The sequence below is a fragment of the Vicugna pacos genome, chromosome 34 (assembly GCF_048564905.1).
Source record: "Vicugna pacos chromosome 34, VicPac4, whole genome shotgun sequence".
Classification (NCBI taxonomy): Eukaryota; Metazoa; Chordata; class Mammalia; order Artiodactyla; family Camelidae; genus Vicugna; species Vicugna pacos.
This window is the reverse complement of record NC_133020.1, coordinates 20,501,809-20,524,329: the sequence shown is the minus strand read 5'-3', so window position 1 is coordinate 20,524,329 and position 22,521 is coordinate 20,501,809. Positions and strand designations below refer to the sequence as shown.

At 56.8% G+C, this 22,521-nt stretch overlaps 1 protein-coding gene across 2 annotated transcripts in view; it reads left to right on the top strand.

Annotated features, from left to right (window-relative positions):
• SLC6A13 (solute carrier family 6 member 13) overlaps window positions 1-20,368 on the top strand; it is a 31,065-nt gene extending 10,697 nt beyond the window's left edge. For both annotated transcript variants that reach the window (XM_072954369.1, XM_072954370.1), the window contains 13 exons: window positions 515-649; window positions 2,693-2,833; window positions 5,948-6,032; window positions 6,642-6,774; window positions 7,544-7,678; window positions 13,549-13,652; window positions 14,620-14,744; window positions 16,363-16,475; window positions 16,773-16,910; window positions 17,706-17,808; window positions 18,261-18,361; window positions 19,675-19,845; window positions 20,145-20,368. In XM_072954369.1, the coding sequence (XP_072810470.1) occupies window positions 515-649; window positions 2,693-2,833; window positions 5,948-6,032; window positions 6,642-6,774; window positions 7,544-7,678; window positions 13,549-13,652; window positions 14,620-14,744; window positions 16,363-16,475; window positions 16,773-16,910; window positions 17,706-17,808; window positions 18,261-18,361; window positions 19,675-19,845; window positions 20,145-20,267 (1,607 nt within the window). In that variant the 3' untranslated portion in view covers window positions 20,268-20,368. The remainder of the gene's footprint in view (window positions 1-514; window positions 650-2,692; window positions 2,834-5,947; window positions 6,033-6,641; window positions 6,775-7,543; window positions 7,679-13,548; window positions 13,653-14,619; window positions 14,745-16,362; window positions 16,476-16,772; window positions 16,911-17,705; window positions 17,809-18,260; window positions 18,362-19,674; window positions 19,846-20,144) is intronic.
• The last annotated feature ends 2,153 nt before the right edge of the window (window positions 20,369-22,521 follow it).

Genomic DNA, 22,521 nt, shown 5'->3' with positions numbered 1-22,521 from the left:
CCTGTCCACTCTGCCAGCAGACAGAGGTCTGTGGTGGAGAAAACGTCATTTCTGCCATTAGGAGACTGGTCTCAGCCCGTGAATGTGAAAGCAGAAGCGGAATGAACCATCGAAGGGAAATCTGATTTCAGTCTGCTACAAATCCCTCTCTAACATCAACAGCCGTCATTTCCTTGAGAAAAATGATACTGTGGGCCGTGTGAGTGCTCCTGGATGGCTGTTACTCAGTGAGCTTCTTATGTTGCCATGAGTTCTGTGTTGTTCAGGCAGTAATTGATGTTGACAGGAGCAAACCTTGGTAGGTATAGATGGAAACTTCAGAGTGAGAAAAGGGACTGGCCAGGCCCTACATAACTTGGTGACTCTTCATCTCCGCTGTGGTTCCAGACATCTAGACAGACATCCCCTATCCTCAGTGTTCTGACTGGAAGTATGGGGTGGTGTTGGGAGGCGATGAATGTGGACCATGCGGAGGGTAGTGCCCGGTAATGGACAGCCTGTTTCCCACCCACAGGTGCCTTTTTCATCCCCTACCTCATCTTCCTCTTTACCTGTGGCATTCCTGTCTTCCTCTTGGAGACAGCCCTGGGCCAGTACACTAGCCAGGGAGGCGTCACAGCCTGGAGGAAGATCTGCCCCATCTTTGAGGGTAAGTAGCTCCGTGCCTGATTCCAGGGTGTCTGCACCAGTGGTTATAAACCTAATTTGAACAACTGGGTGGTCTATCAGCAGTGCTGATTGAGATGAGACTGTCTTTATGTTAAACCCTCCACTTGTAAGCCTGATACTGAGCTAATCACCCAGCCCATCAGAGAATGGAGAAGATGGGGCTGAGGATAGGGCAAAGGCTTTAATTAATAGGTAGAGCACAAAGCTATTTTAGCTATATATATTTTAAAATATATAAAAATGATTTTGTATTTTCCAAAACATGCTTAATCAATTCTAGAGCACTTAAAAGAGAATTTTAAATGAGAAAAAATTCATGAATAATTCTACCATCTTGACATAATAGCTATTTAAAACTTAGGGTGTTTTTTTCCAATATTTCTGTCTATGTGGGAGTAATTTTATCCCTTGTGTAGATTTGTGCAACCACCAGCACTGTGCCGTCACCAGAAAGGTCTCCATCATAATGCTCCTTCACAGTCCAACGTGCCCCTCCCCCTATCCCTAACCTCTGACAACCACTAACTTGTTCTCTGTCTCTACAGTTTTGTCACTTTGTGAATGTTGTATAACTGGAATCACACAGGTTGTGGCCTTTTGAGACTGGCTTCGCTCAGTGTGATGCCCTTGAAATCCATGTAGGTTGCCCTTGTATCAACAGCTAATTCTTTTTTCTTACTGAGCAGTATTCCATGGTATGGACGGATGTACTGTGGTACAGTTAACCATTTACCCACCGAAGAACATGTGGGTTGTTTCCAGTTTAGAGGGTTTTATCTCTTTATTTCTCTCTCTATATATAAATTTACATGTCTATTAATATGAAATATGCACAGTTTATGTTTCTATTTTCCATTTTCTACACAACAAGCCTTTGATTGCATAAATTTCCATCAAATGGATATGTCATAATTTATTTAACAGTTCTCTGTTTTGGGGCTTTTTGCTTATTTTCATTCACTTATTGTTATATTCTGCTAGCATGTATCTTTGTAGAGGTAGCCCTTTCCCCTCCTTTTTTGGAATTATTTCTTTGGGATAAATTCCCGGGACTAGGTTCACTGGATCAAATGGACAGCCAACTTGATGTCTCTTGAGCTGGCTTATTAAACTGTCCCATGGAAGTGCTCTACTGCTGTACAAGTCACTAGACTTGAGTGAGTGTCTTTCCCCGATACCTTCCACAACTCTGAGTTGTATCTGTGGCTCCCGAACTTGCCTGCACACTGAAATCACCCCAGGACCTTCAAAACATCCTGAGGCCTGTACCCTTCCCCTGAGATTATGATTTAATTGGTCCGAGGTCTGGACTGGGCTTTGAGATTTCTGATATATCTCCAGGTAATTCTAATACGTGGACAAGTTTGGAAATCCCTGAGCTGTGTCATTTGTAAACATTTTTACCAGTGCGGTAGGTGCAGAAGGGCACCTCATTGTTGTTTCGTTTTGTACACATACAGTTATTAGGGAGGACGAGTAGGTTTTGAGGATGTTTATTCACTATCTGTATTTGCTCCTGTGTGAATTGTCTGTTCCTGCTTTTAACTTTTTTTTTATTCGTTTGTTTGTTTTATTGAAGTATAGTCAGTTACGTTGTGTCAGTTTCTGGTGTACAGCATAATGCCCCAGTCATGCATATGTGTACATACAATCGTTTTTATATTCTTTTTCTAACACAAGTGTTTATGTTTCAGAAATAATTCAAACTAATTCCAGGGAACATTAGCTATTGGAATCTCGAAGTTAGCCTTACCCACCTGTAAAACAGCGTGGAATCAGTGAACTTGCAGAACCAATAAACATGAAAGTGCAGCAGGAGACGGGGAGGGAAGCCCCCCTGGCCTTGGGGGGTCGCCGGGGCGGGCTGCACACCCGGCCGCTGGGAGCGGGAGGAGAGCCGAGGCCCGCGCTCCTGGCCCTGGGACCCTGGCCAAGGAGCAAGCGGCTCCCCCGAGCAGGAGGGGGCGGGGCGTGGGGAATCCGCCCCACGCCCCGCCCCGCCCACCCCGGCGCCTCCCCCCAGGCATCGGCTACGCCTCGCAGGTGATCGTCATCCTGCTCAACGTCTACTACATCGTCGTCCTGGCCTGGGCCCTCTTCTACCTCTTCAGCAGCTTCACCGTCGACCTGCCCTGGGGGAGCTGCCGCCACGACTGGAACACAGGTGAGGTCGCCGCTTCCCCGGCTCCGCCTCGGGGACCAGGACAGGGCTTGTCCCCGCATCCCGGGACCGGCCCGCCCTTGAGTGGGGACGCACGCGGAGACCTGGCGTCCAAGACAAGGCGAGAGTTCAGCGGCGCCCCCGCCAAAGCGTCCCAGACGTTAAGACAAACTTACACGTTCCGTTAATGTACTGCGGATCCACGTGTTACGAAGACAGAACCGGCTCCCTTTTATGTAGTTTGTCCCTTCTCGTGTTACGATTTGAAACACGGTTACTTTGATATATGTATGTATTGCTTTTTCACTTACTGCTTTCTCATGTCTTCTTTCTGATACTATTTCAGGTCTTTTCAACTCCCAATTCTGGATTTAAGCAGGGACTAACTTTTTTGTGTATCATCTATACAACGTAGACGAGCAATTAATTTTCTCCTGTGACTCTTCTAAGACAAGAGCCCCTATGGCAATAGAACTCCTGAGTCTAATGAGTTGAAAGTAAACCCTACATTAAAAATAAAAATTAAAAAGACCCAGGGTAGTGCTGTCCAAAAGAGCTATCCTTGCACTCTCTGATATGGTAGCCACTAGCTCCACGTGGCTGTTGAGGATTTGAAATGTGGCTTGTGTGTGAGAGGACCTGACTTTAAAATTTTTTTTTAAATTTTAATTAATTTATATGTAAGTAGTCACCTGTGGATTGTGGCTACCCTGCTGGATGGCACAGGTGGGGGTATATTGGACCCTGTCCTGTTTCGAGCCTGAGCTCTGCCTCCATCTCCCACCATCCAAACATGGGCCTCACCTGTGCTGAGATGAACCTCTTGTCCAGATAAGCTACTCAGTTCTCAGCTGGAGTGGGAATCCCTGGCTTGCCAGCGAGGCACATTTTGCAGGGTCTGTCCCCGTGTTTAAGGCCCCCTCGCCCTCACACTATATGCTCTCTTCCCAGACATTCATTCCCTTGCCATCTCGGCCACCACCTCCGTCCCACTGCTTTTCAAGTGAAAAGTCCAGTCTTGGCAGTCCCTCCCCTGACACCCCGAGATTCACAAGGTTGGGTGTCAGCTGGTGTCTGCACTGGCCCCGGGCTTTACTGTGATACTCACCCCACTTCCCCAAGAGCTGCAAGATCTTGAGGGCAGAGAAGGTGTCTCCAGCTCTGAGCCTTTGTGCTCAGCACCGTGCCGGCTACGACGTCATGAGCTCTCAAAAAATAGTCGTGGAGTGAATCCAGTTTTGAAAATCTGTTTTACTCTAATGTTTTCTCTATTATGTGTTTTTTCTTCCTCCCCACCCCTCTCTTTCCTCCTCCCTCTTTCCCTTCCTTACTTCCTCCGTTTCTCCCTCTCTCCTTTTCTCTCTCTCTTTCTTTCTTTCCTCCCCTCTGTGCACTGAAGTCTGCCCTGACAACCGGCTCCTCAGACGGGGTTTTATCCAGATCTCAGTGCAGGTCCTCTTGCAGCAATTCTGTGCATTTGGGAGAGGGGGGCGTGTCTCAGACAATTCTAAGGCGAATTCAAAACCTGGGGCTGTGGCTTGGTGACATTTTGGGCACTTCTCCTGGTGAGTCTGGGTTTCCCCAGAGCCTGGCGTCTTGAGCAGTACAGGACTGTCTGGAAGAAACAGGTGTTTTCTGGGTGTGCTCAGGCTCCGAGGAAGGTGACTTGGTTTGGAGAAGGGTGTCCAGGCCGTCGTTCAGCAGATGTGCGTGGCCCTCCCTCCGGCTCTATGCCGGGCTCTGTTCCCAGCACTGGGGATGCTGCGACATGCAGAGACAGAGCTCCCTGCTGAGGAGCCTTTATTTTAGTGGCGGGAGTCAGACCGTAAACAAAACAAGTGCATCACGTGTTCCATGTGGGAAGAACTGCCATGGAGAAAAATAAACAAGAACCAGAGATTGGGAATTTTGTGGAGAGGGTTGTAATTTTAAATAGGGTCACCAGGGAAGGTCTCTTTGAGAAGGGGTCACTGGGTCCTGCGCGGAAGGAGGAGGGGGAGCGGGGAGGGGGCAGACACCAGTGCAGAGGCCCTGGGCTACGGCAGGTGGGTGGGGGGCAGTGGGAGATGAGGTGGGCGGTGACGAGGCGGGTTGAATGGGGCCTCGGAGGCGATGATGAGGTGTGGGCTTCTTTCTCCGAGGGGGACAAGAAACCTTCTAGAGGGTTTGAACTGGGACACGACACAGAGTCATGACGTGACTGAAATTTTAACAAAACTAGTCTGGTCGCTCAGGGAGCCCTGAGCCGTGGTGACCTGCCCAGGGTGGTGGTGATGCCCGGAACAGGAAGGAAGGGCCAGAGTCCGGATATTGTAAAGGTAGAACACACGCAGTTTGCTGTACTCGGCCACACGCAAGCTGTGACAGGCCGTGTCTGAGGAGATTCGCTTTCTCGCAAGCACAGTGGAGAGACACCACCTGTCTTAACACCGCCCAGGACTGCTGTCCTTCTGAAGTGGAAGCAGACTGCGATCACTCTTTGTGACCCCCCTAAGTCATGTCTGGATAATTCGGAGCCACTCTGTATGGAGGACTGTACAGTCCTGTGTTCATTTAACCCCCTTATCAGGCCCACTGGGGCTCTCCTTCTGCACGTCTTAGAGATGACAGAGGTGAGGCTTAGAGAGCCACACACTGACCTACGGGAGGGTCAGGATTCAAGCCAGAGGGTTCTGACCTTTCACCTGTGCGCTCAGCCCTTGGACACATCACTTCCTTGGAAGGCATCCTTATTAGGGGACCTCAAAGGTCATGACTTTATAAAGAACAATGGCCTAGGGATATTTGTATACTTTGAAGCAGATGGTGTGCAGAACATCTTTCAGGGTGCAATCAGATTGTGCTTTGATTAGGCTGCACTCCCCACCGTGGGCAGCCCCCTGTGGGAACATGGGAGCAGGTGGCGTGGGCTTGTCGGGGTCACTGGGCGTTTTGCTTTGTGCTTTATTCTGAGGATGTCTTGTACAGACAGCTTCAGCCCAGTTCCTTCCAGATACACTACTTGCCGGTCTCCGAAAACTTCACCCCCTTCCTGGTCATGCCGAATACAGGCCAGTGACCTTTCTCTTGCTTCTCCCCTCACCTCCCCACCACCCTGGCCCCGGGACCCACGGGCAGAGCACTGTGTGGAGTTCCAGAGGACCAACGGTTCCCTGAACGTGACCTCTGAGAATGCCACCTCTCCTGTCATCGAGTTCTGGGAGTAAGTGAGGCCTTTCCCATCCCAGTGTGTGCAGTGCGTCTGAAAGAAGGGGCGGGGATGGGTTCATCGGGGATGGCTCTGTGGACAGCAAAAGAGGAATTTCTGCTTCCTCTTTCGGGGGCCCTGTCACCTAAGTGGCTTTTCCTGCTGTCCCTGTGCCTGTGGTCAATGCAGGGCTGTTTCAGAGGCTCTTCTTGACCCCTGCTGCCTCCTCTCCCCCGTGTGCAGTCGTGCACCTGCATGCATGTCCACCCTCCTCTCTTCAGCTGCCTGAGTGTCGCCTCTATCTGCCCCTCCCCCAAATGGTGACATTCACCTGAGGCACGGCTCCTGATACCACAGCGTCCTAACTCTGGGGGAGGAAATGTGTTTTCGCGCCTTCTCGAGGTTAAGCTGGCGCTCGGCCTCCCAGAGCCCAGCTTACCCGGGGACAGTTTGTCTCGGCCTCACTTTCTGTCTACCTGCACCTCTGGGCCAAGGAAGCAGAGCCTTACAGATCAGAGCGGAGAAGCTGACAAGCCCTTGGAAAGAGCTGGCGCATGGCTCTGTTGCCCGAGCCCAAGCTGAGGCTGGCACCACGGTGGAGCCGGCTCAACCTTCTCTCCCCAGGAGGCGGGTCCTGAAGATCTCGGATGGCATCCAGCACCTGGGGGCCCTGCGCTGGGAGCTGGCCCTGTGCCTCCTGCTTGCCTGGGTCGCCTGCTACTTCTGCATCTGGAAGGGGGTCAAGTCCACAGGCAAGGTCTGTGTGGGGGAGCTCCCGGCCTCTCCCTTCCCAGGACCCCCTGCCCTTGTGGGGTCTCAGTCGCCCAGGGGTTCCCAGGGGGAAGGGCAGGGATGACCCCGCAGAGATTCCCTGTGGCTCCCTTCCTTGATTCTGTGCCTCTCCTGGATTCAGCCCTGTTTCCTGGTATTTGGGGCTTGACACCGCAGGAGGAATTTGATCTTGGGAGATCCTACGTGTGTGGGTACACTGCAGACCGAAACCCGGTTCCTGGCTCCCTATTTCACACAGCAGTTCTTTGGAAAAAGAATTCCATTAAGACTATTAATCTCAGCACGATTCTCAGCCAACCCCAGGGCCCGGGGAGACCCGTTGCCCGGGAGCGTGGGAGGTGCTGGCGGTCTGAGTTCTGGATTCCTGCCCCGGAGGCCCCTGACCAGGCCTCCTTCCTAATCTGGCTGCTTGGCTGTGCTAAGCGCCTAAGCCCTGTGAGGACACGTTCCCTACCTGACGACCCTTGCCACAGTTCTAAACACCCGTGTCATTCAGTCACTCCACAAATATTTGCTGGGTCTGCGTGGGGGGAGCTGGAGGGAGGAGTGGGGAGGGAGGCTGTGGCTGAAGGCGGAGGGCAGACTGAGCCGAACAGCTGCAGGGCGAGCGGGAGGGCGCAGGAGGGGAGCGCCCTTGACCTCCTCCCAGGTCAGCGGCTCCTGCCTCTGCTGCTGGGTCTCCAGGCCCCTCCTTCCTAACTCACAAGCTCCTTGTTTCATCCGCCCCTGGCCAGGTGGTGTACTTCACAGCCACGTTCCCTTACCTCATGCTGGTGGTCCTGTTAATCCGAGGGGTGACGCTGCCCGGGGCAGCCCAAGGAATTCAGTTTTACCTGTACCCAAACCTCACGCGTCTGTGGGATCCCCAGGTAAGAAACCACAGACCACGAGGGTCACGTGGTCCTGGAAGTGCCTGGGCTACAGGCCCTCCCTGTGCTCTGCTGGGCATCCCTGCTCCCGGCTGGCCAGCAGACGTCCGTGGTGGGCGGAGGTCTCAAGACATCTGTTAGCAGCTGTTTCTGGTCCCCCTCACTGGTTCACAACTGCCAGGAAACCCAGGGGGCCCTGAGGCCTTCGTAACGCTTCTCAGGGCTCTCAGGCTGGACCCTCTTCCCGCCACCTCCCATCCCCTCTCCTTTCATCCCAAGCTGCCTTTCTATTTCTCAGCCGTCCACCAGCCCCACTGGTTCCCTTCCTCTGCCCACATGGCCCACTCCTGGCCCCTGTTCCCAACCCCTCCCGGAGCCAGCTGGGCTGGTGTTGAGTTTCTCGTCGGTTGCCAAGAGGCCCCTGCCCCTGCCCTCCCCGGCCCTTCCTCCAGGGCCCACCCTCTGCAGGGGTGCTCCTCACTGACTGGGAGTTTAGACAACAGGCCCTGAAGGAAGAAGCCACTGCCTCCGACAGGTTCCCAACTCTAGTTGGGCAGCCATTTTGAAAACTGGCAAAGCCAGGAGGTGCCGAGGGTGCAGAGGCCATGGGTCAGGGCGGCCCAGAGCCCCACGTGGGCCCCTCTGCGCCCTGCCTCTGCCTGCCTGGCACAGGTGACCTCCTGGGGAGTGTGTACAACTTAGGGGGTCTCCCCTGGGCTGGGGAGCTGTGTCTGTGAAAGGGGCACCCGGCACGGGCCTGACCAACAATCCGACAGCTTTCCAAACATTTTAACAGCAAGGCAGCGGCACCTTCCCTGCTGGGGGACGAGAAGGGGCAGGAGAGGAGGGAACACCCCCACCCCCAGCTCCCTGTGAGGTGGGGCCTGTTCGCACAGGCAGAGGCTCCCCTTCTGAGGACTTTGGGGTGACTGCCTCCCAGCCTCTCAGCCCCCCCGGCAGAGCTCCTCCCTCCTCCCTCCTGAATCCTGCCATGGCTCCCAGAGCAGCCAGGCTCCTCGTGCCCAGAGCCTCTCAGCCTCGGTCCTGGGTCTCTGTCCATGACCTCTGGTGGGATGTGCACGTCCCCTCCCACCCTGTTTCTGAGACCCGGTAGAGACATGGATGTGGCCGCCGCGTCTCCACGTAGGCTCCACCTCGGGCCTGGAGCCCACCGGCAGGCCCGTAGCTGTTGAAGCTGGAGAAACCCAGGTGTCGTCTGTGCAAAGTCCTCATTGCACAGCAAGTAACACCAGGCCAGGGCCCAAGGGCTACGGAGGATAGCAGGCAGCAACCAGGAGGCTGCGGGGGCAGCAGAGCTGAGGGAGGCCCTGGAGCCTGGGGAGGCTGTCTTGGAGGGACCACTGTGGTTCTGGAGCGGAGGTGTGAACCGATGGCTAAGCCACAAGCCACCTTTGCATGAGGTCAGGCTGGGAGCGGAGGGAGACAGGCAGGTGGAATGAAAGAGAGGGGAGAGAGCGTCTGGACCTGACCTCTGGCTTCTGTGATGGAAGCCTCATGTGTCCTGGTCACTATCCGTAGCTGACCACAGCTGAGGGCCCACTGTGGCCCTGGCATCATTAACTGGTGCCCATGCATTCTTTCAGCTCATCCTCACAGCCGACCATTGAGGTATCCCCATGTCAGAGACAGGAAATTGAGGCCTAGAGAGCTCCAAGAACTTTCCGCCCAGGCACCTGCACCTGGAAGCCAGGTCTGCGTGAGGGCAAGTCCCACGGCTTTATAGGCTCTGGAAGGCAGAGTCCTGTCTGCCCACCTTTGTTTGGCGCACAGCTCGTTCATTCAGCAGGGTTTACTGAGCATCTCATCCGTCGGTGCCGGACGTGCTCCAGGGGCGGTGCTTGTTACACAACAGCTGCCAGCAAACATGCGGGCGGTGGGCCAGAGAGCCGTCCACCCTGAGAGTTAAAAGCATGCCCTTCTGTGTCTGGGTCACTGCAGGGAATGAACCCTCTTCCGGTCTTCTCTCCAGGACACCATCCTTCCCACCCCAGCTGGCTGCAGGCTGTGCAGGAGCCGTGCCCTCAGGGCCCTCTGAGGCCGTGGGAAGAAGGTGTTTCAAGAGCCCGGCTTCTGAGCAGCCTTTTTCACTGCCGGTCCTGGTCTCACGCTGAAGCTGGCATTCGTTGTCAGCGAGCAGCAGCACCTGCAGGGTGGGATGCCCCTGCCGGAGCCCTAATGGGATGTACTTGGCACTTGCCAGGAAGTGGACAACTCCAACCTGCACTTGCCTGGCACTCGAGAAAGCGGCAAAGTTCCTGCTAGTCAGCCCGGAGGCCAGAGCACCTCTCTCTGCCAAGCTCTCCATCTGGGAGCAGGAGCCAGGAGGAGGCATGGCTGGGTTTACCTGTCTGCCAGTGTGTTGGGCACGTTGCTGCCTCTCCTGGCCTCCCCAGGGCCGTCTCTTTCCCAGTGGGGAGTGGCCACGGGAGAGGAGACTCCCCTGGGGCCGTGCGTGCTGGCTTTTGGCCCTTTGCCTTCCCCTCGCCCTGACCCTTGCCGTCCCACGGCACTTTGGTGGATCAGTACGGGCATAGGTTCGGGCTCGGGGGTCCAGCGAGCCGTTGCTGAACACCTTTGACCTCTACGCTAAACTATTCTAAAGAAGGGTGTGTTTAAGGAGGAGGTTGGAACGCGTGATTAGAACGAGTCTTCTCATTTTGATACCATGCATTGAAATCTTTGAGACCTCACTATCCCCTGGAGGGTCAGTTGCTTTTCAAAAATAACAGCACCCACACATAGCCCCGAAGCTGACACGCTTGTTCGGGGCTTACTACTTGCCGGGCCCTTCCCTTAAGTGCAAGGCGCAGTTTAGTCCTCATACCAACCCCACAACTTAGGTGTCGCCCCATTTCACAGATGAAGAAACTGAAACTTAAAAATTTTCAGAAGTTTGCCCCAAATTGCCAAACTAGCATGGAGGAGGAGCTTGGGTTTCATCTCAAGTCATCTTTTGTGGTCTGCTGCCTTAACCACCACAATATACCTCTTCCAAAGCATACAAGTTATCTGAGTGTTTTAAGGGCTGCTTTTTACTTTCCCAGAATTATTCCAGAGGTGGGGCAGGGAATGAACATTTATTTTTGTGTTTGGCATTTTACACTCATTATTTTATTTAAATTTGTTATTTTACCCATTTTACTTGTTAATATGTCCATTTGTTATTTTACCTGTTATTACACACATTTTCCTGATGAGAAAAGTGAGGTTCAGAGAGGTTAAGTGACTAGCCTAAGATCACACAGCCAGTAATTAACAGAGTTAGGAACTGAACCCAGTTCAATTTGACTCCAAAGCCCAGGCTTTCTCCATTACATGCAGCTGTCTTCCTGAAAACAGTAAATACAGTCATCCTTGCAGTTGGACTCCGGCCTGAAAACATCTTTCCTGGATCTTCTATAAATCTCTTTCTTTCTCTGTCCCCTACAAAGACCTCTTTTTTTTTGCGTCTTTCACACTTATGTTCCTCGCCAGTCTTTTGCTCCAGGCAAAGACACATGTGAGCTTTGTTCCCAAAACCAGGGCTCCCGGACAGGCTGGCGGTGGGCTGCCCGGTGGGAACAGCACAGCTTGCTTTGCCTGTCCGTCCGCTGGCCCCTCCTCTGACCCCGCGGCTCTCCCATCCCAGCTGGTCAGGCGGCCGCTGCGCAGAGAGCTGGGCCTGCCAGCCTCCCAGCGAGGGGCTGCGGTCAGTCTGACCCTTGCACTCTGAGCTCTCAGCCCTCCTGCTGCGTTTTCCTCTGTTCTCATTAACTTATCCCCCCAACTCAGTCTTAGTCTGTCCCCTCAGGGCGAGGACAACTGTCAAGTCACAATTTCTCTGATTTCTTCTTCCCATGCCCAAGTGCGCAAAACTTCACAACTGCAGGATCAGCACACGGGCAGCCCCGGTGCATCTCTGAGGGGACCCGAGAGTTTCCCTCCATGGACCGCCGGTCAGTTGCAGCCTGGACCCCGGGAAGCACGGGGAGCAGACATCCAGGGCCCGCGGTTGGGAGGCTCTTGGGCCGCAAGCTGGGTGACCTGTCTGCAGAGAGCTCCCCAGCCCCTCTGTCTGAGCCCATGTGGATCCTTTCTGTCCGAGCCCCTTTGAGGCTGTAACAATAAATGAAATGGACAGTGACCTTCAGACCAGAGACCACGGGGTTTCCCTGCAAGGATGCTCCTCCCGGCATTTGGGGCAGTTTTAGAAGAGAAACGGGTTTGAGATGTCTTGAAGGAGCACACAGGCTCCCTGGGGCACGTCCTCAGTCCCTGGCATCCGTGGAGTCTTGTGTGCACCCCCGTCCCCAAGTTCTTTCTTCTTTCAGTCCTGCCCCTTCCTTCTCCAGCTTCTGAAATAAACCCCGGGGCCCACCCCCTCCCCGTTATACGTTATAATTTTCCCTCAAGTTTAAGGTAGACAGTCTGGTGTTTTGTACCTTGCCTGCTATCTCCTTGCTGGCCCTGCCCCCCTGGGGGCTTCCTCTGTGCTTCCTGACTCCCTGTCCCTGGTGGCAGCTCCTGCCCACAGACACCCTGGGGGTGGGGAGCCACAGCAGGCAGAAGGCACTGTCTGCCCCTTTCCTCCGCTTTCCCGCTCTGCCCCCGCCCCTGCAGAAGTGGAAGTAAGTGAGCAAAGTGCAGGCCCTGGGTGCGTCCTCGGGGGGGGGCAGGGGTTCCCACACCTGGCTGTTCATTAGGGTTACCCAGGAAGCTCTGAAATCACACCAGTTTCTGGGTTCTCTTCTAGGCCTAGAGATTCAGGGTCTCAACTGGGGATGCTGGCTGAGGAATCAGGGTGGTTCTGATGTAGTCAGGTGGCATGGGGTCCCTCGGACCCCCTGCAATGCCGAGGGAAGTGGGCACTTTGGTGGGGTGAGTGGTGGCGATGGCTAGGGCGGCGGGAGGGACAGGGAGGGGCTGAGGAGCTGCGGAGGGGGGCACCTGAGCCCATTTTTAGTGGAAGGAAAGCAGGAGCCTGTTTGGGGGCTACAGGCAGGGTGGGCAAGAGACCGGAAGGGGCACAGAAGTATGAGGACACCCCCGGTGACAAGTACCACCCCCTTCAGAAGTCTGTGGCCACGGCTTCGTGCTCACGTCCTCTGAAGGCAGGAGGTGCCTGGGGAGGGTCTGTGGCCCCAGGACCCCCCTGCCCCCGCGGATCTGCAGGGCTGCTGGGTCGGGTCCGCCTTGATCTTCTCTCTCTCTGGGATGTTGTTCCAGCTGTTAAATCTAGCCCCTCCCAGGCACGGGCCCGGCCAGCTGAGAAAACAATGGGAACCAACGCCCGGGCCCTGTGTTCAGCCCCAAAGAGTGCAAAGCCCTTGACGGGGGATTTCTGTTCCGCTTCTTGACTTTTTTTAAGCGGAGGACCACTCTTCCTGTCTCTCGGATGTAGGGTTTTGAGGCGTGAGGGGGCAAACTTCATGCCCGTGATGGCACTGACACTAAGGATCCACACCCCTAGAAAGAGTGCCTGTCCCTGGGGTCCTTCTAGACTGGACGCACTGCCAGGGGCCCTGGATGGGAGCGGCGGAGGCAGAGCCCCAGGCTTCGCTTCCATGATAGAAACCTGGTGCCAGGCCTCGCTGACTTAGTTCTAGGGCAGCGCCCATCAGCCTCCCTCGTGGGCCCTTTAGTTTTCTTCTCCCAACGCCCGGTGCCCGTGCCATCCTGATCGTGCCTGAGAAACTCCGTCCAGGGGCCCATTGGAATAGCGCGGTCGCGGGGAGCCTGCACGGCCGAGGGCCGGGTTCTCGCCGCCCCAGCCGTACCCGGCTCAGCCGTGGGCGCGTGGGGTCTCGTGGAGCCCAGACGGCCTGGCTTCCCGGGGGCAGCTCTCTTGCCTTTTCCCTGCCCCTGCGCAGGTGTGGATGGACGCGGGCACCCAGATCTTCTTCTCCTTTGCCATCTGCCTGGGGTGCCTGACGGCCCTGGGCAGCTACAACAAGTACCACAACAACTGCTACCGGTGAGGGGGGGCGCGGGGCGGGGGGCCTGGGGAGGAGGGGCCCGAGGAGGAGGGGCGCAGGGGTGCGGGGGGGGGGTGAGGGGCGGGGAACGGGGGAGGGGCGCCGTGAGGAGGGGCGCGTAGGGGGGCCCCTGCGGTGCGAGGGGCTCGGATGGGGGCTGGTGAGAGGGCGGGGCGGGGAGCCGGGAGGGGGGGCGCGGTGAGGAGGGGCGCGTGACGGTGGGGGGGCCTCGGGGAGGGGGGCGGGGCCCGAGCTACTGCCCCAGCAGCCAAGAGAGATCCGATAGATCCGGGAGATTTGGAGGGGCCCCAGCTGGTGGATTGCCTGCGCTCCCCTGCTGCCTTCACCCCGCTTTCTAACCCTTTGCTGAAAGGAGCCAGGATGGGCAGAGGGCTTGCTCGCGAAGGATGGCCAGTTGTGGTTGGCGGGGAAGCCGCAGCGGGGCCCGCGCCTCAGAGGGCGGGGGGCGCAGGCGCGAGAGCAGCGCGCGAGGGGGTCATGTCACACGGCGAAGCCGGCTCCGTGCCTGGGCCCCCCGAACACCGAATCCCTCCCTGCGGTTCCCTCGGCCCGCTTGGTTCATGTCAGAGAATTTAAGCCGATTTTAAACAGCTTAGACACATCATTTCAAAATCAAACTTAGGTGACTAAGATCATCTGTAGCTTGGGGTCACGCATGCCCATCTCCGCTCCGTTAACGGGCCAGACTGGGTTGTGTGAGAGGGACAGTGTCCCAGGAGGTGTGGTGGCCACACAGCGGACGCGGGGAGGCTGTGAGGCAGGGCGCATTTTTAGGGTTTCTGTTACTTCCGTAGAGCCTCATCTTTGTAGGATGACCTTGATTTAGTCCAAGTGTGAGCTGGTGGTGTTGGGGGACAGAACCAGCTCCTTGGCCGTGCCCTCTGACCCCCGGGGTTCCTGCTGGGCCGCCCCCTGACCCTCCTGACCCCACCCCGCCCCCCGCAGGGACTGCATCGCCCTCTGCTTCCTCAACAGCGGCACCAGCTTCGTGGCCGGGTTTGCCATCTTCTCCATCCTGGGCTTCATGTCCCAGGAGCAGGGGGTGCCCATCTCCGAGGTGGCTGAGTCAGGTGGGTGTTGTTGGCCGGGCGGTGGCCTGAGACAGCGGATCCTGTGAGCTTTGTGTGAACCTTCACCAACCCACCAGGATCTACAGGCATCTCTATTGTCACCTACACTGTGGGTGACCTCTCAGTGGCTGCGTCCTGGGAAGACGTGGTGTGGGATTAAACAGCGATTCCAACTTCAAAGGGTGCACAGGTGTGCAGAGAACAATTCCTTCCCACCCTGGCCTCCAGTTCTTCACCCAGCAGGCAACCAGTATTTCCAGATTCATATTTTCCCTTCCAGAAATAGTTTAGGCTTTCATGAGAAAAAAGGAGCCACACATGTCTATTCATACACATCCCTACCTGCATGCATAATGCTGTTTCTATTTCCTACACCTTTAACTACCAATGATAACATGTTGCATACACTGTCCTGCACCCTTCACCTGTCTTCTTCACTTTAAAGAGCATCTCAGAGATGAGTTCTCACTGGCCCGTGGAGGTTCCTCCTTTAAGCGCCTGACTTCCTACCACGCAGTGCTGTTGCTTTTGAATGAAATCAGATTGGTCCCCCACCTGGGTAAGCTGTCAGCGTCTCCCTCACTCACACGCCCCCATTCCCGTGGACCACCCCCTCGCACTCTGTAACAAGGCAGTGTTGATCGTGGGGTTCACAGGCACAGGGCTGTCACACAGAGTGCCAGCCGGTGCCAGGCAGCTGACATCACTGGTTCTTGCTAAGAACAGTCGGCAGAGGAGGGTGTAGCTCAGTGGTGCAGCGCATGCCTAGCGTGCACGAGGTCCATCCCCAGTACCTCCATCAAGTGAGTAATAAACCGAACTACCTTCTCGACAACAAAAGTAAAAAATAAATTAAAAGAAGAAGCAAGGATCGGATTTCACCGTGCCAACTGCTTGCCCGAGCCTCGCTATGAGTGCTGTGGGGCAGGTGCTAGCGTGGTCCCACATGGTCCTACACTTTCTTTCCAAGGAAGCGTCCTCTGCAGGAGCCCTGGCGGCTGCATCTGTTCCTGCCATTTGAGCCAGCTGAGGGGAGCATTATGTGTCTGAGAGGATGTGGCGGGGGGTTATTCTGGGATTCATGCAGGTCACTTGCTGTCGGGGTCCAGAGGTGGCCAACGGTGGCCCCAGCCCCAATCTAGTCTTGGAGATATTTTCTTTGGAACGTGGTAGAAACCACACAGCAGTTGCCTTAAGGGGGCACGATGGCTCCAGGTTCAGCAGGCCCCCTGCGTCCTCTGTTTGCCCTGGGCCAGCTTCACAAAGGTCCATGGCCTGCCTGGCCCTGAGCTCTTTTGAAGTCTGAAACCTCTGGTTTGGGGCAATGGGTCTGGAGAGTGAGCCCTAAGGATCTGGGGTAGAACTCACAGAAATGCAGGTGATACACCCCCTTCCTACTCCCCAAAGCCCTTTTAAACACCCACAGCCTTTAGGTTCTGTTCCTGCCAGTGAGAAAACTGGGCAGGGCCTTGGAGGTCTGGGCACCAGAGAGAGGTCTAGGGGGCTTCTCGGGGGCAAAGACAGTGGTAGGGAGCAGCTCTGGGGCTCCCGTTGTCCCGGGACCCCGTGCTGGGAAGCCTGGGGTGACACTGGGCCATCTCCCCGCCCCACGCCACAGGGCCCGGCCTGGCCTTCATCGCCTACCCCCGAGCTGTGGTCCTCCTGCCCTTCTCTCCGCTCTGGGCCTGCTGCTTCTTCTTCATGGTCGTCCTCCTGGGACTGGATAGCCAGGTACCAAGAGGTGTCCGCTTGGAGCCTGAGAGGTGGGTGGTGGGGAGCAGAGGGCACCAGGTTCGACCTGACGCCCGGAGGGACCTTAAATCATCTGGGGGCCGGGCGGGTGTCAGAAGTGGATGTCCTTCCCGGGACCGAGGGGAGTTTGGAGCAGGACCCAGACCCAAGCACACAGGGATGGCTCTGAGGCGTGAGACGGAGGCTGGCAGGGCTGCCTCGGGTCAGGGGGCCAGAGCTGGTGGAGGGGCTTCTCATGGGGGTGCCCGCCCTGCAATTCTTCGCCCGCCCATCCAGTTTGTGTGTGTGGAAAGCCTGGTGACAGCGCTGGTGGACATGTACCCCAGCGTGTTCCGCAAGAAGAACCGGAGGGAGGTGCTCATCCTTGGAGTGTCTGTCCTCTCCTTCCTCGTCGGGCTGGTCATGCTCACGGAGGTGAGGGCCTGCAGGTGGGGCCCCGGCGAGGAGGAGCCACAGTGGATGACTGCCACCTGGGAGGGGGAGCAGGGGAGCAGGGGAGTGGGCACTGGAGGGTGTGGTGGTGGGGGGGAGCAGGCTGCTGTGTTTCAGGCCCCCACCTTCCTGGCTTCAGGGCCGGGGGCTCTGTCCTTTCCTGCCCCAGGATGCACAGAGTAGGCACTTCCAGCCTGTGGCCCTTGGGCCTTGTCCCTAACCCTGGGACTCCTCCCTCCCCAACCTCAACCATCTGGGCACGGCTGAGGGATGATTTGGTTCCATGTAAGCTGAAAGGTATAGAAAGGATGGGTGGGACAGCTTGGATCCGGAGAAACTGCCTCTCCAGCAAGATCCCATGATTTCCCAGGCAGGGGACCCAAGTTCCAGGGACAGACTTCAAAGGCAGAAAGGGGGCCCTGGGGTGGGAGACATTCCGTGTGATGCCTCAAGGGAGAAGGAGGGAGCTGGGGCACACCAGCTGGACGGTACCAATGATGGCCCCTATCCTGGTCCTCCACCACAAATGCACCCGGTGTCTTAGGCCCCCAGGTCAACCCCTGCACGTTCTCAGGGATGAGCTAACAATGGCTGTCTTTCATCCACCTTCCTTCCAAAAACAGTAATCAAACATTGTTATTGTCTCATGTCTGCCCGGTGCTTTACAGCTTACAAACCACACTGTCTTTTAATCTCTTTCTCCTGGGTTCCTCCGGACCTCTGCTCTGTGCCCCGAGGGTGCTCTGGGTAAAGTTGTTCCTCTCTCCCCTGAGGCAGGGCGGTATGTACGTGTTCCAGCTCTTTGACTACTACGCAGCCAGCGGCATGTGCCTTCTGTTTGTGGCCATCTTTGAGTCCCTCTGTGTGGCTTGGGCCTATGGTGAGTGACTCTGCCCGTGGCCCCGACCCCAGCACTCACCTCTGCCCGGCTCTTAGACAAAAGAGAGACCTCACTGCTCACACCCACCTTCCCCGGGACTCCTCCCTCCCTAACCTCAACCATCTCAAGAATCCGACATGGCTACCATGGGACTAGCCCCCCAGAGGTGGCCTTGTCCCCCTCCTGGTTGTAGCTGTGCCCAGACCACGGCAGGTGGGCCCGTGTCCTGCCTATCGAAGCGTTTCAGCCTTTGACATCAGAAATCCCTGCCTTTGCCCACTGCTGTTTATACTGTGAATTCCGGGGGAGGTGCTGCTCCAGCAGAGACCCGAGAAGGCAACCAGGCTGTCTTCTGGTGGTCGGTCCTGCCCTTCCTGGTTGGCGTGGTCCCCCGTCCGGATGCTTTGGCTGCTAACTGATGCCCTTGCTCCCGCTTCTTCTCTTCCTGGTAGGAGCCGGGCGCTTCTACGACAACATTGAAGACATGATCGGGTACCGGCCGTGGCCCCTTATCAAGTACTGCTGGCTCTTCCTCACACCCGCTGTGTGCACAGTAAGACAGCCTTTGGGGGGAGAGCTGGACGAAGTGGGGACAGCAGTGCAGGAGGGTGGATGGGCCATCAGCGCTGGAAGCGACTTCTCCCTGGGGCCTGAGAACCATTTAACGTTTCATTCATCCTCCTGGTGGATTCTAGAAAATGCCAGCATTCCCAGAAATGCCGGCTCTTCCTTTCCGTTTCACACAAGGATAAACTGAGGTCCACGGCTGTTCCGACAGTCTGACCAACACCACGGTGTGAGTGCAGTGCCGCAGGCAGGTGCACGGCCGCCGGCAACAGTGCTGCCAAGCGCGGTGCCCTGTGCCACTGTGCAGATGCATCACAGGGTGTTGGACTGGTTACTCATTTCTTATTTTATCTTTGGGTTGTTTCCTAGGCAGTATTTTTAATAGCACAACAATCTTCAGTAAATAAATTTAGTAAATACATACGTATGAACATACATACACATACACGTACGTGTATACGTGTCCATACACACGTGGGTGTGCATAGAATTTACCTAACCGTGTAGAGTGCCTATAGCACACAATCTTCAAGGGAAGCCTTTTAAATTTTTGACAGAACAGCCCTCCCAGCACTGAAGTAACCCGTGTTGTCAGTGAAGTAGAGTGCTTATTTTCCCACCTCCTTATTAACACTGGATGTTATCAAGCTTTTAATTCTGTCTTCGTCCATGTGCTGGATTCAAATTGTCTTTCATTGTTTTAAAAATAATGACAACACTGATAAGCACAGCGGTGATGCTAGCGGCCGCTCCGGAGCGCTCGCTCGCTTGGTGCCGGGCCCAGAGGGCTTCACACGTGTGGCCCGTTCAGGGCTCGCAAGAACCCCAGGAAGTAAGAACCACCATCATATTCATTTTTTCAGGCGAAACGGAAGCGCAGGAGGTTAGGAGGTCTGCCCAGGCTGGAAAGTGGTCAGGAGCTAGGGTTCAAGCCCAGGCAGCTGGGCTCTGGGGTCTGGAGTCTAAGTGCTGCTTATCTGGTCTCACCTGAGTCCCAGCAGTTCCCCGGAGTGCCCGCTGTGCACAGCGGATGAATGAGCCGGGGGTGGGGACGTGACCTCCAGGGGCTCACAGCCAGGCACTTAACATGTCCCAGTGGAGGGTCAACCACGGGTAGAGATGCCAGGGGCATGGGGGCCCTGGAGGGACAGGGTGGGGGCCCTGGAAATATCTCCTGGAGGGTGTGGATTTTAAGCGGAATGTGGATGGAGTGTGTAGGCGGACTGGCCCAGACAAGCCCGGAGGCAAAGCTCTGCCCGCTGGTCCAGGGGGCTCGTGCTCTTCTGCTCTCACCCCCAGGCCACCTTCCTCTTCTCCCTGATCAAGTACAGCCCGCTGACCTACAATAAGAAGTACATGTACCCGTGGTGGGGTGATGCCCTGGGCTGGCTCCTGGCTTTCTCCTCCATGGTCTGCATTCCCGCCTGGAGCTTCTACAAACTCAGCACACTCAAGGGCTCTTTCAGAGAGGTAGGGGGCTAGTGGCGGGAAAGCAGGCAGATGAGCTGGGGTCCTCTTGTTGGTAGGTGGCTGCCTGCCTGGTAGAAGCTGGTACACAGGGGCGCCAGGGATCCTGGGGTGGGTATCGGGGAGGGACAGAGTGAGTGCTCAGAAGTCTTGGAAAGAGACAGGATGCCTCCAAGACCCTGGATGTGGCTATAGTGCAGGCACCTGGAGGGCACTTTTTGTATGGGATGCGCGATGAGGGACGCTGGCTGACCTGGCGCCTCGACTCCAGCTCGTGATGGTCACCCCTACTTTCCTTGCAGAGAATTCGCCAGCTCATGTGTCCAGCGGAGGACCTGCCCCAGTGGGACCGAGCAGGACCCTCTGCCCCGGCCACACCCAGGACTTCACTTCTCATACTCACAGAACCGGAGTCCCACTGCTAGGGGGCAGCCCTGGGATGGCCCAGTGAGCCTGGCTGTGGAGACAGTGGTAGAAGCAAAGGGTGGAAGCAGCCCCCTGTGCTGCTTCCTGTGCTGCTATGCGCCCCACCTGGGGCAGACAAGACAAGAGGGGACATTTTGGAATCCACCTTCTGAGGATGGCACACCCCCACCCTGACTCCCCTGCTCCAAGGGTGGCTGGATGGGTGTGAAGGGCCAGGATCTAAGCATCCCCTTTGAGAGGGGCCTTGGGATGGGAGGCTGGGGAAGCTGGGGAGTGGGGGTGAGAGCTCTGTTTGGCGTCCCTTCATTCTATTAAATCCACGTTCTTCCAACCAGCTGCTAGCAGTTCCGCCTGGTTTCTGTGCCCCCCACCCTTGCTGCCTTGACCACCTCCCCACCCCTTCCCACACTGAGTTCTCCTTGTGGATCCTGAGCAGAGGGGTAGTGATGGGAGAGGGGAGATGGGGCCCAGCCGAAGTCCTCCATCATCAGACCCTCGGCCAGAGGGGTCGGCTCACCTCTGTCCCTGCCTCCCCCCCCCCCCCCCAGTCCCTTGCCTCCTTCACTCTACGGAATAAGAAAGGCAATGGAGCAGGGAAAGAAGGAGGCACCCTGGTCCTCACTGGGGAAGGAGGAGGAAAGAGCGGTTGCGCTTCTTCCCGCCCGATTTCCCTTGCCGTGTCCTTGCCCGACCCCTCCTGCCCAAACCGTGTGCGCCCGGCCAGGGCCTGGCGTCAGGGGCGCAGGACAGGGACAGCAGTGACCGCAGGCCAGCGGCGGCAGGTCCGCGGAGCCCCGGCAGGCAGGGCACTACCCGGCTCGGCCACCAGAGGGAGCCCGCCTCCTCGAGACCACCGAGCTCGGAGGGGGACGGGCGGACGCGGCCCCGAGGGCTGGCCCCGCCGCGACCTCCGCTCCGACGCGGGGCCGGGAGCGCGCAGAGGCGCCGCAGGGAGGAGCCGGGTGGAAGGCAGGGCCCGTCCGACGTGGGGGGGTCAGCGGGCATGGCCTTGGCCCCGAGGCGCCCGCAGGTGTGTCTCCCCGCGCACCCAGGGCAGGTGTGCGCGCCGGGCCGCGTGTCTGCAGGGGAGGAGACGGCGCCTCGCGGCTGCGTTTCTCCCGCACGTGCGCAGGCTCCGCGTCCGCCTGGGTCCCCACCTCTGCTCAGATGGCTCCTCTACAGGGCTGCGCGCGGGGAGCACCTGGGATCCTTGGAGCTGCAGACTGAGGGGCACAGCGCTCCCCGGTGATTTTCTTACTTCCGAAAGACTCTGAGCGGGAAAACGCACTGAAGCCTTCAGGTTTTGATTCTTTGTTGTTGTTGTTGTTAAAATCAGTGACAGCGGCCCTGCTGTGTGTGGCGGCTCCTTCCTGGACACTGACCCGCTGGGCGCCCCCTGTGTGCCAGGCTCATCCCAGTCCTAAGATGGGAGGGAGGTCTGCTGGAGGAACATGCCAGAACTCCAGACACCACCACTGGCGTCTGCACCCGTCTGAGAACACTTCCAGACACCTGCTGGGCTCCGCTCAGGACACACAGGAGCAAATACAGACAGATCTTATGAAGGATGACTGATGACACGTGCTGTGGAAGAGAAGCAGAGTGTGTGGGACGGAGTAAGTGGGTGTGGGAAGGGCTTAGATGATCTGGGTTTGGGGGTCTGGGGAGGCCGCTCTGAGGGTGAGCTATGTCCCTCCCTCTGATCAAAACTGCAGGAACCTGCTGGGCCAAGGGAGGGTGGCAGGTGGTTGATCTGAGGGCTTACTGAATGCTGCCATAGAGGGAGAGAATTATCCGCTGGCCCCAGGATTGGGAGATGTGGGTTCTAGTCCTGACCTGCCTTGAACGTCTGTGTTTCTCTGTGGAATTCAGGTCTTCATTTTTTGCAGAAGGAGATAACACTGTGCACCCCGCCTACATACAGGCTTGTGGTGGGCCTCGCTGAGGTCACAGGAGTGAGGGCCCCATGGTGAGGTCATCAGACCAGTGGCAGAACTGGCTGAGGGGGAGGTGCTCTAAAAAGCCAGGGGTCAGGTCAGGGGAGGGAGCTGGAATCCCTGCACTTGGCCTTAGCCCCTCTGATGGGATGGTGGGGGCAGGGCCGCTTTGAGCCCCCTGTGCTTTCATTGCCTGGAAGGGCAAATTGGGAGCCTGCAGCTCCCAGAAGAAGGAGACGTGAGGGGAAGGGGAGCCGTTTGCCTAGAGGCCACACCTGTGAGAGAAGAAGATGGGCAGGCAGGGGTAGCTGGAAGG